General features: G+C 47.5%; 3 protein-coding genes across 10 annotated transcripts; 1 reads left to right on the top strand and 2 right to left on the bottom strand.

The window, feature by feature from the left end:
* The first annotated feature begins 454 nt into the window (after positions 1–454).
* Positions 455–8,669, top strand: LOC123147742 (probable pre-mRNA-splicing factor ATP-dependent RNA helicase DEAH5). Of its 7 annotated transcripts, none has more exons than XM_044567049.1 (6): positions 731–3,749; positions 4,921–5,683; positions 5,857–5,985; positions 6,155–6,394; positions 6,586–6,710; positions 8,121–8,669. In XM_044567049.1, exon 1 carries the CDS (start codon positions 1,002–1,004, stop codon positions 3,738–3,740), a length of 2,739 nt encoding a protein of 912 aa, XP_044422984.1. In that variant the 5' UTR covers positions 731–1,001; the 3' UTR covers positions 3,741–3,749; positions 4,921–5,683; positions 5,857–5,985; positions 6,155–6,394; positions 6,586–6,710; positions 8,121–8,669. The 7 variants fall into 7 exon arrangements, with proteins under 7 accessions (XP_044422985.1, XP_044422984.1, XP_044422982.1 ...); XM_044567047.1 differs by lacking the exon at positions 8,121–8,669 and adding an exon at positions 7,278–7,376; XM_044567050.1 differs by lacking the exon at positions 8,121–8,669 and having other exon boundaries at positions 455–844; positions 877–3,749; positions 6,155–7,376.
* LOC123147743 (putative protein ABIL2) lies at positions 5,173–7,417 on the bottom strand. Of its 2 annotated transcripts, none has more exons than XM_044567051.1 (9): positions 7,127–7,417; positions 6,858–6,940; positions 6,573–6,723; positions 6,392–6,491; positions 6,163–6,255; positions 6,030–6,078; positions 5,836–5,945; positions 5,623–5,726; positions 5,173–5,533 (listed from the first exon to the last, which is right to left on the bottom strand). In XM_044567051.1, the coding sequence occupies exons 1-9, from the start codon at positions 7,241–7,243 to the stop codon at positions 5,357–5,359; spliced, it is 984 nt and encodes a 327-aa protein (XP_044422986.1). In that variant the 5' UTR covers positions 7,244–7,417; the 3' UTR covers positions 5,173–5,356. The 2 variants fall into 2 exon arrangements, with proteins under 2 accessions (XP_044422986.1, XP_044422987.1); XM_044567052.1 differs by having other exon boundaries at positions 6,163–6,252.
* A 901-nt stretch (positions 8,670–9,570) lies between the features above and the next one.
* LOC123147741 (uncharacterized) lies at positions 9,571–13,053 on the bottom strand. Its single transcript, XM_044567042.1, has 8 exons — positions 12,658–13,053; positions 12,386–12,526; positions 12,204–12,296; positions 12,001–12,127; positions 10,876–10,979; positions 10,704–10,784; positions 10,182–10,267; positions 9,571–10,085 (listed from the first exon to the last, which is right to left on the bottom strand). Exons 1-8 carry the CDS (start codon positions 13,036–13,038, stop codon positions 9,866–9,868), a joined length of 1,233 nt encoding a protein of 410 aa, XP_044422977.1. The 5' UTR covers positions 13,039–13,053; the 3' UTR covers positions 9,571–9,865.
* Between the last annotated feature and the right edge of the window lie 244 nt (positions 13,054–13,297).

Here is a 13,297-nt window from a genome sequence, read left to right as displayed (position 1 = left end):
AACCAGCGGCGACAAGAGCTGATGCGAATGTGAGAGGAGGAGCTGCAGGTGAGGAGGGGCGAGGGGGAAACAAGAAGGAGAGATGCATAAGTGAAGGAGAGGAAGACGACGTACTTGCGGGGGAATATCCAACGATGAGGTTGTACGCAATCGTGCGGCTGTAGACTGACCAGCTCAATTTTGGGCCGGCGCGCCGGCGCCCAGTAGTCGCCTTAAATAAATCGGCAATTTTGACTAAAAAAATCAGAAGTGTATGATTTTTTTTTACGTATAGAAGTGTATGATTGATTGATTGATTCAACCCCACGACCATCCCCACAGACTGGTATTTTCGATGAATAAAACGTGGCTTCATCATTAAAGAAAAAAAAAGAACTCGACACGAAACCGCCTTGACTTGAGAAACCGACTTCGGCTCCGAGCCGTGTATGATTTGGGCCCTAAATCTACATTTATACTCGAGCAAACAACGCATCTCCGCCGACTCTGACGAATCCTCTTTCTCTCGCCGCGGCGCGAACACCCACCGCCGGCGCCCGCGCACCGATGACGAAGGCGAGCCCGGCCGGCGCGGCGAGCGAAGGGATCCGAAGGCTCACCTATCTATCCCTCGTCTCCAAGGTCTGCTCGGAGCTGGAGGCCCACCTCGGCGACGTCCAGCGCAAAGTCGCCGAGTTCATCGTCCACCTCGGCCGCGCCTCCCCCTCCGTCGCCGAGTTCGACGCCAAGCTCAAGGACCACGACTTCGTGGTGCCGGACTACCTCGCCCGCACCCTCCACACCGTCATCCGCGCCATCCCCGACGCCGCTCCTGCCCCCCGAAACCCCACCGCCGATGGCGCCAGTACCGGCACCAGGAGCCATGATGACGAGGAGGAGGGGCTGGGGAGCCGGAGCTTCACCAGGTGTGCCACGGGACGGTCACCCGGGTGGTGGGCGCCGGGTGCTTCGTCCGCCTCGACGGGCCGCGCGGCCGCGAGGGGCTCGTCCACACCTCCCGGATGCCCGTCGCCGTGAAGCGCGGCCAGGAGGTGTTTGTCAAGGTCGTGTCCGTGCAGTGGGGCAATCTGGAATTGTCGATGGTGGACATCGATCAGGAAAGTGGAAGGGTGCTCCCGCCACCACGGGGCGATGGTCAGGTTGCTGTTCGAAGGGCGAATCGATCTGCTGGTCCTGCAGGCACCGCTGGGAAGAGGATTGGGCTGTCTGGAATTGTGATCGAGGAGGAAGGTGCTCGGCCTGCACCACGAAGGCCGGTCAGGCGAATGAGCTCCCCGGAGAGATGGGAACTGAAACAGCTGATTGCTTCGGGGGCACTGAATGTGAGAGACTGCCCTGCGTTCGATGATGATGATGTGGGGATACATTACCAGGAAGAAGAAGTTGAGGAGGAGCTCGAGATTGAGCTTAACGAAGATGAGCCACCGTTCTTAAGTGGACAGGGCCGGTCATCGATTGACTTGTCCCCGGTGAGGATTTCCAAGAACCCTGAGGGGTCACTAAGCCGAGCCGCGGCACTGCAGACTGCGCTTGTCAAGGAACGGCGTGATATTCGTAGCCAAGAGCAGAGAGCATTGCTTGATTCCATCCCCAAGGATCTGAATCGGCCGTGGGAGGATCCTTTACCTGATGCAGGTGGGCGGTGCCTCGCACAGGAACTGAGGGGTGCCGGCTTATCAGCACAGAGCATGCCAGAGTGGAAGAAACAGGCTTATGGCAAGACCGGAACATTTGGGAAGAGGTCGAGCCTTCCGATACAGAAGCAGAGGCAGAGCCTTCCCATTTACGGGCTGAAGAATGAGCTTATCAAAGCTATTCATCACAATCAAGTTTTGGTTGTTATCGGGGAGACAGGGTCAGGGAAAACTACGCAGGTTACTCAGTACCTTGCTGAGGCAGGCTATACTGAAGGTGGGAAAATTGCGTGTACGCAGCCTCGCAGGGTTGCTGCTCAGTCTGTTGCAAAGCGGGTAGCAGAGGAGTTTGGTTGTCCATTGGGAGAGGAAGTTGGCTACTCTATACGCTTTGACGATCACACTGGACCTGATACGGTTATTAAGTACATGACAGACGGCATGCTCCTACGGGAGATTATGGTAGACAAGAACCTCTCTTGTTATTCTGTGGTCATGCTTGATGAGGCACATGAGAGGACCATCTATACAGACATTCTCTTTGGCTTGCTGAAGCAGCTCATTAGGCGGAGAACTGATCTCAAGTTAATTGTCACTTCCGCCACTCTTGATGCAGAGAAATTCTCTAGATATTTTTTCGATTGCAAGATTTTCACGATTCCAGGGAGAACGTTTCCCGTGGAGACACTATATGCAAAGGAGCCACAGAGCGACTACATGGATGCTGCATTGATCACAGTATTGCAGATCCATCTGAGTGAACCCGAAGGTGATATCCTCTTGTTCTTGACTGGCCAGGAAGAGATTGATCATGCCTGTAACTCTCTTCATGAGAGGATGAAGGTGCTGGGTAACGATGTACCAGAGTTGCTAGTCAATCCAGTTTACAGTGCTCTTCCAACTGAAATGCAGTCAAAGATCTTTGAACCTGCTCCTCCTGGGAAGAGGAAGGTGGTTGTGGCCACCAACATAGCTGAAGCATCTATTACAATAGATGGGATATACTATGTTGTTGATCCAGGCTTTGCAAAACTTAACGTGTATAACCCAAAACGAAGACTGGATTCACTGGTTATCACTCCGATCTCACAGGCATCAGCTAAGCAAAGAGCAGGACGTGCTGGGCGTACGGGCCCAGGCAAGTGTTACCGTCTGTACACTGAGAGCGCCTATCGTAATGAAATGCCCGCCACGACAATTCCAGAAATTCAGAGGATTAACCTGGGGTGGACGGTTCTTAATATGAAGGCAATGGGGATAAATGAACTAGTGTCATTTGACTTCATGGACCCTCCAGCACCTCAAGCGCTTATCTCTGCTATGGAACAGCTGTACAGTCTTGGTGCCTTGGATGAAGAAGGCCTGCTTACCAAGCTGGGGAGAAAGATGGCTGAGTTTCCACAAGAACCACCACTTTCAAAAATGCTCCTTGCCAGTGTGGACCTCGGATGCAGCGATGAAATAGTGACTATCATTGCAATGATCCAAACTGGGAATATATTCTACCGGCCAAGGGAAAAACAAGATCAGGCGGATCGGAAGAGGGGCAACTTTTTCCAGCCAGAAGGGGATCACATCACGTTACTCACTGTGTATCAGGCGTGGAAGGCAAAGCAGTTTTCAGGACCATGGTGCTTTGAGAATTTTCTCCAGATAACATCACTAAGGAGGGCACAGGATGTGAGGAAGCAGCTCCTGGAGATCATGGACAGGTATCGGCTTGACGTCGTCTCTGCCGGCAACGATCTCACCAAGGTAAGGAGGGCCATTGCCGCAGGCTTCTTCTTCAACTCTGCCAAGAAGGATCCCCAGGGAGGATACAGGACTCTTGCCGATCATCAGCAGGTGTATATCCACCCAAGCAGCGCCCTATTTCATCAGCAGCCAGAGTGGGTAATTTACAATGAGATTGTCATGACCACAAAAGAGTACATGAGGGAGGTGACAGCCATCAACCCAGCGTGGCTCGTCGAGCTGGCGCCGAGGTTCTACAGATCCGTGGACTCGACAAAGATGAGCAAGCGGAAGCGCCAGGAGAGGATCGAGCCTCTGTACGACAGATACAACGAGCCCAACTCGTGGCGCCTCAGCAAGCGCCGTGGGTGATTTTTGTCGGTACATAAATTTGCTTCTTTCATGGCACTTTTTTCCTTGCTGTAAGCTTTAGTAGTTATTGGAGTGTAAATACATAGTAAGCTCTCAGTATGATACTACCAGTATAGTGAATAGTGGCACATCTATGTAGCTTTTCTTCTTTGTTTTGGTTTTTGGCTTGAAGTTGAAAGTCTTGTGAGGCTAGTTGGTATACTGTGGTTTTATAATCAGATGGCTCCATGAGCAGTATGTTGAAGAATTTGAGCTCAAGTGCTACCGCCTTCCTGATCGACATTGCTAGACATTGCAATTGTCCTTTTTTTCCAGAGTGTTCTCCTTTTTGTTAGATGATGATCATGAACTGTTAGTTGGTAGGGCTGTTGTTTCTAAAGCGAGTATATGATAGAGATAAGTTCTAAGACCCCTTGAACATAAAATGAATTGTTGTTGCTGAACTCAGTCTTTCAACTTACTGGTGAAGCTCCAGTGCTGCAAGCGTAGTCTTGCAAGTTATATTAGATAACCTAGGACATGCCTTTTGACTCTATCATTTATGCTCTTCAGAGCACTATCTCGAATGCTAGTCCTGAACTTTTTTTGTGTATTCAATTTTTATACAGCTAATCAGAAGTTGAGAATTCTTGCCTAAAACAAATCAAGGAATTTCAGCCTTTTGTCAAAAAGTTATACCAAGTCTACGCGAAAAACAAGTCCAAATTGCAAACTTGTAATACTAAACTACTCCCTCTGTTTCTAAATATAAGCCTTCTTAGATATTTCATCAATACGGACTACATACGGATGTATATAGACATATTTTAGTGTAGATTCACTCATTTTGCTCCGTATGTAGTCCGTATTGAAATCTCTAAAAAGTCTTTACATTTAGGAACAGAGGTGGTAGAAGCAACTCCAGACTTCCTCTTCATGTAGCTCATGCCGGTTGAGCTGCCAACTGGAAATTGTAGCATGTTTTCCATTCCAGATGGTAAGAAAAATGACATTATTTCTCTGCATGCATGTTCTAGCTACTGTCCAATCAGATTTGGCATGTCATGTTGTTCGATTAGCATTCTCTCTCTCTCTGGTTGTGTGTCTTGTGTATCATAGATTCACATAGTAGATAGAAAAGAACATTTGATGGGCTTATGCAACCAGAGTTGTACTATACTTCGTGTGGCTACTGTTTCAGGTGAAGTAATTTACTGCAGAGGAGAGCTGCTATGCGTTGGCAGCATTATACTCTGTCCGTGGTACATACACCCAAGTGACGACAAAATACTTGAACACTGAGATCAGATTGCTGAAGCGCTACTTCCTGATTGCTGCTCACAGCTACATATTCCAAGTTTTTGTATACTGCTGATTGCTGAGATTATCAGGAGAGTGAACAAAAAGGCTAACTCATGATGCATGCCACACAACAAAAAGTGGGGAAACCAGATAAGGGGAATCGGGACATCTTCCCGGAACTCCCTGTCTTGCGCATATATTATTAACATTAACGAGCTGTAATTGTGTTGCTATATACAATGAAGATCTTTATATCAAGGGCCGATCGCACTTTGCCATGGAAAGACTGAGGAGCAGAAGTATTCAGAAATTGTGGTGCCATCTGGTGTCAGGAGTCAGTAGTCATCAAAGTAGCAGGGCAGTGGTTCTTCTTTCTTTGACTTGCGCCTACTGAGCAGCGACTTGAGGAACTTCTTGCTCTTCTTCGGGGTCTGCTCACTTTCCTTGGGATCATCGTTGTATCTGTCAGCATATGACCGCAGCGGTGCCAATCTCTTGGGATCTGAAGGTGTCTGCATATTCAGTAACATGAAATATCGTGTCAGTGTTGGAAGGCATATCATTCCTGGTAATCTTGTGCTCACAAGCCATCTTGATTTACCTGGACCCTTACACTTGATGTCTTGAGCAAGGATGGCTTCTTTGAGAGTGACCCAGACCTGGTGAGTGGAGTTGTCGAAGAAATCGGCGAATCCGATCTTTTATCTGTTTCACAGAAACAAAATTGGCAACAGAGCATTAGTATATTTAATTAATCGAGAAATTTTACTGCTATACCACCATCAGTTGTTGATTGGACTTATTACTACTGTACCTCTTTTGGTGGGTATTGCAGTATCAGAAGGTGGCACGAAGCGTGTATGCTGTGCTGGAGAGGATGAACGCGCACGCTGGGAAGGTGCACGGGCAATCGACCGGAGCTTGCTGCAAATGGTAGCTGTCAGTTTGGCAACTCAGCTGCAAAGTAAGAAACCCAAGCTGATTTGCAGTTTGCAAAGTGAAACTGACCGGAATGAAGCTTGCTTGTCTTTGCTTTTTGTTTGAGCTGCAGATGTTGCTGCCAACACGTAGGCGTTTCAGGTCAAAATCAAGTTCAAGGTATCTAATACACGCCCATAATTCATGAATTGCAGATCCTTACAGCTGAAGGCTGGATGCATCTGTGTGGTCCTGTTCTTCACCTTATTCATCTCGCTGAAGTTGGGCACAGCATTTGGAATTGAATCATCTCCTGCTGAAATCACTTAAGGGGTCAAGATGTCTCGCCCAGGTTGACTCTTATTCACTTCTCTTGCATCTTCAACGTGTCGACAAGCTAGAAAACAGAGTCACAGGAAAGGCACAAAAATATCTTATGGCTACTTACTCACCTGGTAAGATGTACCTCTTGTGATACTTTGGGGCGGTGATCACCAACGATTGCTGCGTCAGGCCTTCTCTGTTCATGCATGCTTGGCTCGCTTGAGTTCTCTGAAACCAACCGCTTCGTTAATCTGAAAGCATAATATTACACGGAAATTACTGCTGAGCTCAGGAGGCACTAACTAAAACCTGCTGGATGCAGGAGACCCGCAGATTGGCTTCGGCCACCTGGTCGAACCTTTGACCAACAAGGCTGGAGACTTTGAAGGATATGGACCCTAGGTGGTCTACAGTGTTGACGAGGGCCTTCACAGCGTACTCCTTCAGGTTACTCACCACCCTGTTTCCATATGCATACACATAAATAAATAAAAATGAGCAAACCAGGCATGAGTTGCAAAAGCGTGGAAGCTTGCTGATCAGCCACATGATCTTGTGCGGCATACGGGAGGAAGCAATGGCTATATGACATACGCCTGCTTTCCGTCTTCCTGCATGTAGGCTAGTTCAAAATACTCCGCTGCAGAATACAGTTGCGACCGCAGCGTCATGAGATCCTGCATAGAGAGGTTGCTGTTGATATGAAAGTGCCCAAGCAATATCTGCTCCAAATGCCTGATTTGGTGCTATTTTTAAAGCATTTGGGCGTGACCGTCGAGTTAGTTCTAAAGAAGGTGGAGGGAAGGTGCATCATTCTAGGGGAATAGGGAGAAACACGAGCATAATTTGACGGATAAACTGACCTTGATGGTTTCAGAGAAGATGAATGTCTCCCCCATCTGCACCTCCTCCGGGGCGCCGCGCATCCCCGTGGCGGCGGAGGCGCCTCTTCCCTGGAAAAGCCCCACCGCTTCCACCATCCTGACTAGCCCTCTGTTCTTTTGCCTCTCTCAGGTCTCGTTTGATGAGGAAGCTGGATGGGAGTACAGGATGATACTATGGCGATGGTGGTGCAGAAGTGGGGAAGCACTCATGGCGATGAATTCAACGAGCTGGAGGAAGAAGGCCGCGGGGGTTAGTCATTAGCACGACAGGTATTTGTTTAACTAGTGCTGGAAGAGTAGCTGTGGTGATGGCCCGGCAACGGCAGAAACAGCATATAATAGTGCCATGCAAGGCAAGGCAAGGCAACAGGAGACCTACCCTCTTTTCTAGGCAATTAAGGCAACAGGAGACCTGTGAATCTGTGATAAGATAACAACTGCTCCAGTCACTCTACTGGATGTTGACTGCATATGTAGGACTGCGTACTTTCCTAGTTATATTATCAGCTAGTCTACTACATGTACCCCCACGGCTATGGTGGTAATACATTTCGATGTAGAGCAAGGAGCAGGTGACTGACAGGCAAAGCACTGCAGAGTGAAGTGAAGTGAAGTCGGTAGGGCTAGCCGGCTAGGGCCGGCTAGGCACTGAGTTAACCACATCTAGTCAGTTGGTGAAGATGCTTTTGGCTCACAGTGTGCATCCATCCAGGTTACCAAAAGGCTCAAATCAAAAGAAAAGAGAGAGGTCAGGATGAGATTTGGTTGGGATGCTGAACCGGACACTCGGTTGCTTTCTTTTCTTTCCATGCAGTAGTGTTCATCATTTCTGCCCCGTGCATATGGGCCCGCCCAGCCCTCCTCATGACCATGCTGCTGGGTCGCATCATAATCACAAACTCTAAAGATACTCTTCTCAACAACAACAACAACCCCAGCTTACTGATATCAATCTTTCACTAAATATGTGCAGGGCAGGGGAGGGCAGCTACCCACTGGATCCAGAAGAAGTGCTTTGTTTTCCCGTAGCACTGTACCATATAGGCTCAACTCCAAGCAAGAACCTTGGGGGATTAACTAGTGGTATTTCCTCTGTCTGGGACATGATTGGCTTTCGCCTTGATTAAGCAAAGTCAAAAGTGCTCTGTCCTCTGTGTCTCTCGCCCATGGTTGCAACTAGTAGCATATTGTTTTATGGCAGTTGTGTCTGGTCATTGCTTTCACACTGCCTGGGCTGGGCCAACGGCTCGGGAATCTGGAGCCTGCTTGTGTACCGCTGATTCAACCGAAACTGGCGCACATTGCGCCGGATCAGCAGGCAGGCAGGTAGGTGTACCTGGTGCTGGATAAATAGATGCATATGTTGTATGGAAATTGTGGTGATTGAATGGCAGATGTTACTGCCAAGACGTAAATCAAAATTGTCTATGTTTCAGTTGTTGTTTCCCTTTTCTGTTTCAGTTGCTGTTGTGTTGTTGCCAAGACGCAAAGGGAATCGAATGGATAACTTTTTTTTCTTCAATCCGTGCTTACCAAACAATATTTTTGAAGAGAGGGACTGATTGTAAGGGATTAGGATGTGATGGGAATAGGATTTGAGGGGACTGAGTGACGATGAGAGTGCTTTCACCAAATTAGGCCTCCTTTGATTCATAGGATTTGCATAGGAATTTTACAGGATTGACACCCTCTAGAAGTTTTCCTTTACGTGCTGTTTGATTCACTGGATTGCATTCCTCAGGAACCAATCCTATAGGAACTTCTTAGTTCATTTTCACAGGAAAACAAGCATGAGGTTGGACTTCATGAAAAAAATCCTCTGTTTTGCTACCTGACGTAGGATTTCAGTTGACAGTACATCCTGTTCCTGTATGTTTCCTATTCCTACACTTCTCAAACCCTGTGAATCAAAGGAGCCCTTAACGGTTTGAGAGGGGGTTGTATCATCATTTTTCAATGTTGATTTAATTATTGTCAGCTCTATGGGAGTAGAGGATCTGGGAACCGAATGGGAATGGGGATCGATCAATGGTGGTGTTACAAATTCGCAAGTTTGCAAAATACGCCGTGAGATTGCAAGTTTGCTTGCAGTTATCTCTACCATCTGTACCCCTCAAGGTTGGTGAGCAATGAGCTCAAGTTCAGGGTTCAAGAGCACGAGTGATATCTACTGCTGATTCTGATTCCGCTCTGATTCCTGCAGGCATCAGTGTGGAATACAAGACATTCACAAGAACAGTTCAATGGCTGTAGGGATATGGAACAATCCTGAACTACATACCACCAACTTCCTGTTGATTGATTAGCTTGTCAGGAATATAACTCTGCTATTCATCACATGAACACAACACCAGCATCAAAAGGAGCCATAAGCACCTGTGGATTATCAGGTTCAGAAAGAAACGCTATGGACAAGGGAAAAATTAACATTAATCAAATATAATTTTCTTTTTCATTTCGGACTGTTCCTAATATCGTAGCTACAAAGCGTGTAACTTACACGTTTAATTTCCATACCAGTTGGTTACCAAAATTCTGCTCTTAAAGGTAAGGTAAGCAGTAACATCAACACACAACCACTAACAAAATGAACACCACCAGGGTGATGAGTTAGTGACCTAAAGAATTATATGAGCAATTCTCTTCCGATTCTGCAAAAAGATCAAACAGCCTTCAAGGAAATATTATGATCTCCGCCGACGCTGCTGGCATCTTTCACTATATGCAGTCTCTTCTATGTCTCTGCTTTCGAGTAATTGATCGGCCCAGGCGAACCCGTCTCGCGATGAGAGCGTCTAGCAAGATATCCAGCGAGCACTCTACTGCCTCAGCTTGCTCTTCTAGTTTAAACGCACTGAGCTCAGGCCGCATGTGCAGTTCTGAGAGAAGACCAGCTGCGGCTGCCGCGGTGCAGGTACGATCCCATGCTGGCTGAGGTCTGTTTTACGGAAATATATCAGCAAAAGTAAATAAGAGTAAGAGACGCAAAGAAAACCACCGATATTGACACAAAAAAGTTTAGCTTTTAGCTCACCGCAGTTTATGCATCACAGAGGCGCTCAGCATAGACAGTGAGATACAAGGTATATCTTCCTCCCCCCATATTGCAGTCCATCTCTCCTATAAACCTCACATATTAGGATCCACTTAGCTGCTTAACAATTTTAAAATGCTTTAGTACACATTCCTGCTTAACACTCTGACTTCAACCTAGAGGTGCGAATTGGTGACCCTTAAGGTACCCTCTTTACTTGAACCAAATTAGTTAAATTTCCAACATTACAGGATCTACGCAGAATCTGCTCTCCTCCACTCGCTGACAGGACCTAGGCAGAGCCCTAATGATAACGTGTGGTTTCCCCTTGTCTGACGTGAGTAGACAATCACATGGAAGAAGGAAAAAAGATGAAAGTTACCTGAACGGCCAAACTAGTTTGGTGTAAGCAAACCAAGATTGCATCAATATAGGAAGTTAGGAACAAAGATTATTCAGGAGGAAATGAACACAAACTAATAGGAGTGCAGTATGGTGAATGAGCAATGTACTGAATCGTACCTTCAGCCTTCTGTATAATGCAGCAGAATTACTCCAGGTACCATCAAGCAAAACCAAGTTAAGAGGTTCAAGTTGCACTCCCTATATTGCAAAAGTTAACTCATTACCATCTACTAATAATACCAACTTTAAGTTATAGAATACACACTTAGAGAAAAGAAATACACGCCACCTCCTGAAGGCCAGAACTCATGGCAAAATCATCAAATTTAAGATCATTGACAGACTTGGGGGTTGCACTCTTGTTTGGGTACAGAAATGAGACCTTCTCCTTTCCTGGAGGATAAATCAGAACGGAAATACAGTATTTAAATGTGAAGAGCATGGATTGATTACTGAAGCAATCTTTTACGGAGCACAAGTAATTAAACTGGATATTTCCCCTAAAAAGGAATAGGGTAAAGGGCAGCCCCAGTGCATGTAGCTCCCGCTTGCGCAGGGTCTGGGGAAGGGTCCGACCACTTTGGGTCTATTGTAAGCAGCCTTTCCCTACATTTCTGCAAGAGGCTGTTTCCAGGACTTGAACCCGTGACCTCATGGTCACAAGGCAGCAGCTTTACCACTGCGCCATGGTCACAAGGCTCCACTAAAAAGGAATAGGGTCTGCAGAACAATTCATTCCTACTAAAATGATCCAAGCATTGATGCTTGCAATCTGCATTTGTTTGTGTGGAACATTTGCTTGTGTGGTTCTACCATGATCAATCAATGTAACTGGAACAAAGGATTCAGTTCAAAAGCTATAAAGATTAGCTGAAACATCCAGTGCAAGGTAGACTCACTCGCTGTAATTAAAACAAAACAAAAACCCTAAATGGAAACTACAAACAGAAATGGAACAGAAACAACACACATAATTCGGTACAAACAATACACTAATGGAATCACAAAACAAAAGGTAGCCTTGGATGTCAATTTGTTCAATTTCAAGCTGTTAAGGATGTGGGATCAAAAACAGCAAAAGGTAGAGCAGCTACTGTTCGCACTGTTTACTGTAGCATCCATCTATGTAAGGATGGACCATTGATTAAACAAAAGAAAAACAAGATTTCTAGTCTCTCCCCATAATTTCAAGTAGACCTTAGAGCCTCCCTCCACAGCAAAGGAGGAGAGCCCTGCTGGCAGGCAGAAGCGCCTGATCTCGGATCCATACCAACCATTCCACACTACGCAAATAAGTAAATCAAAGTAAACATAGCAAGTGGAACCTATCTGAACAGACATGGCTAGGGTCTACAAGCTCTCATCCCAAGCAAGAATCCACATGTTTGTTTATCTAAGGTGGGTTTAAGATTACCTGAACGCTGGAATGCATCCCACATAATATCTTCATGCTCTTGGATGCCAAAGAGGCACAACGACGCAGCTTGGATGCCAAATACTTGCCAGAGTAACTTTCCAGTGTTGTTTTGTCGCAAGAAGTCCTGAAAGAACAGAGATGCTTGCACAATCCAAAGCAAGGACATAGCAGCAAACAAAGCATAAAATCTTTGGACAGACCTTTGGATGCATGTATAGCCAGAATCTTATTCCCCTCCACAAATTGCAAGGGGCAAGTTTTGAGCACATACAATCCTCCATTGGTAGCCAGCACTACAAACAAGCTTCAGTTCAGTAAACGTCTGAACCAGGGTTGCTGCATTGTGAATAACACTGAATTCCTTTAAGGACTCGTACGCTACCTTCTGGCACAAGTACCCCCTGCTCCCGAGCAGACGGCACCCAATCTGCCGGGCGGAGTAGTACTGCAGCTTCTGGTCGGAGTCGGCGAGCGTCTGGTAGACAGCCCTGTGCTTCCTGTCCTCCACGTCCTTGAAATCGCCCTGCGGGTTCAGAGAAAAGTCCAGTCGTGAATTCGCTAGCATTCCCGTCGATTCAATCCCAGCTACGTCGAGCACGGAAGCAGCCATAACCTCTAGATCCGGTATGGGGTTTAAGAAAAAGGCCGCGTTACCTTCAGCTTGGAGCCGACGCCGCCAAAGCGCATCTTCTCGCCGGCCGAGGACTCCATCTCGAGCAGCTGGCGGACGACGGAGGCCACCACGGTCGGGAGGGGCGAGGAGGTGCCCCACCGCTGCCACTCCTCCGAACTCACCTCGCCGCCGCCTCCAGCGCCGGCGGGCCCGGGGAGAGCCTCCTCCTCCGCCTCTTCGCCGGCTGTCTCGGTGGAGAAGGCCATGAGAAAGCGCGCGGGGGCGGGGCAGGGCCGCGGGGGCGGGGGCGGAGGCGGAGGCGGGCCTGGCGAGTGGGGAAGGAGGGTGGGATGGTGGGGGCGGAGGAGCGGGAGACGGCGGTGGAAGGCGAGGGCACGGATGGGGGCGGGAGGAGCCAGCATTGCCGCTGCTGTTTTTTTATTGCTCGTCGATACCAGGGGAACGACAGCCCGAAGTTCGGAACACCGAAAATGGTACAGTAGCGTTTTAGATTTTTCACCTTTTTCTGATTATTAAACTCAATTAATCTTGTCCGTCCATACACAAATACCAACGCATCCGATTTTCCAGATGATCATCGAATCAATCGGCCGGTGATGGTCTTCGATGATCTGTTTTTATTCCTGCCACGTGCATCTACCACACTGAAGCCTACCCCGT

This window comes from Triticum aestivum, chromosome 7A, assembly GCF_018294505.1.
Source record: "Triticum aestivum cultivar Chinese Spring chromosome 7A, IWGSC CS RefSeq v2.1, whole genome shotgun sequence".
In the NCBI taxonomy this organism is placed as follows: domain Eukaryota; kingdom Viridiplantae; phylum Streptophyta; class Magnoliopsida; order Poales; family Poaceae; genus Triticum; species Triticum aestivum.
This window is presented reverse-complemented; position numbering and strand designations above follow the sequence as displayed.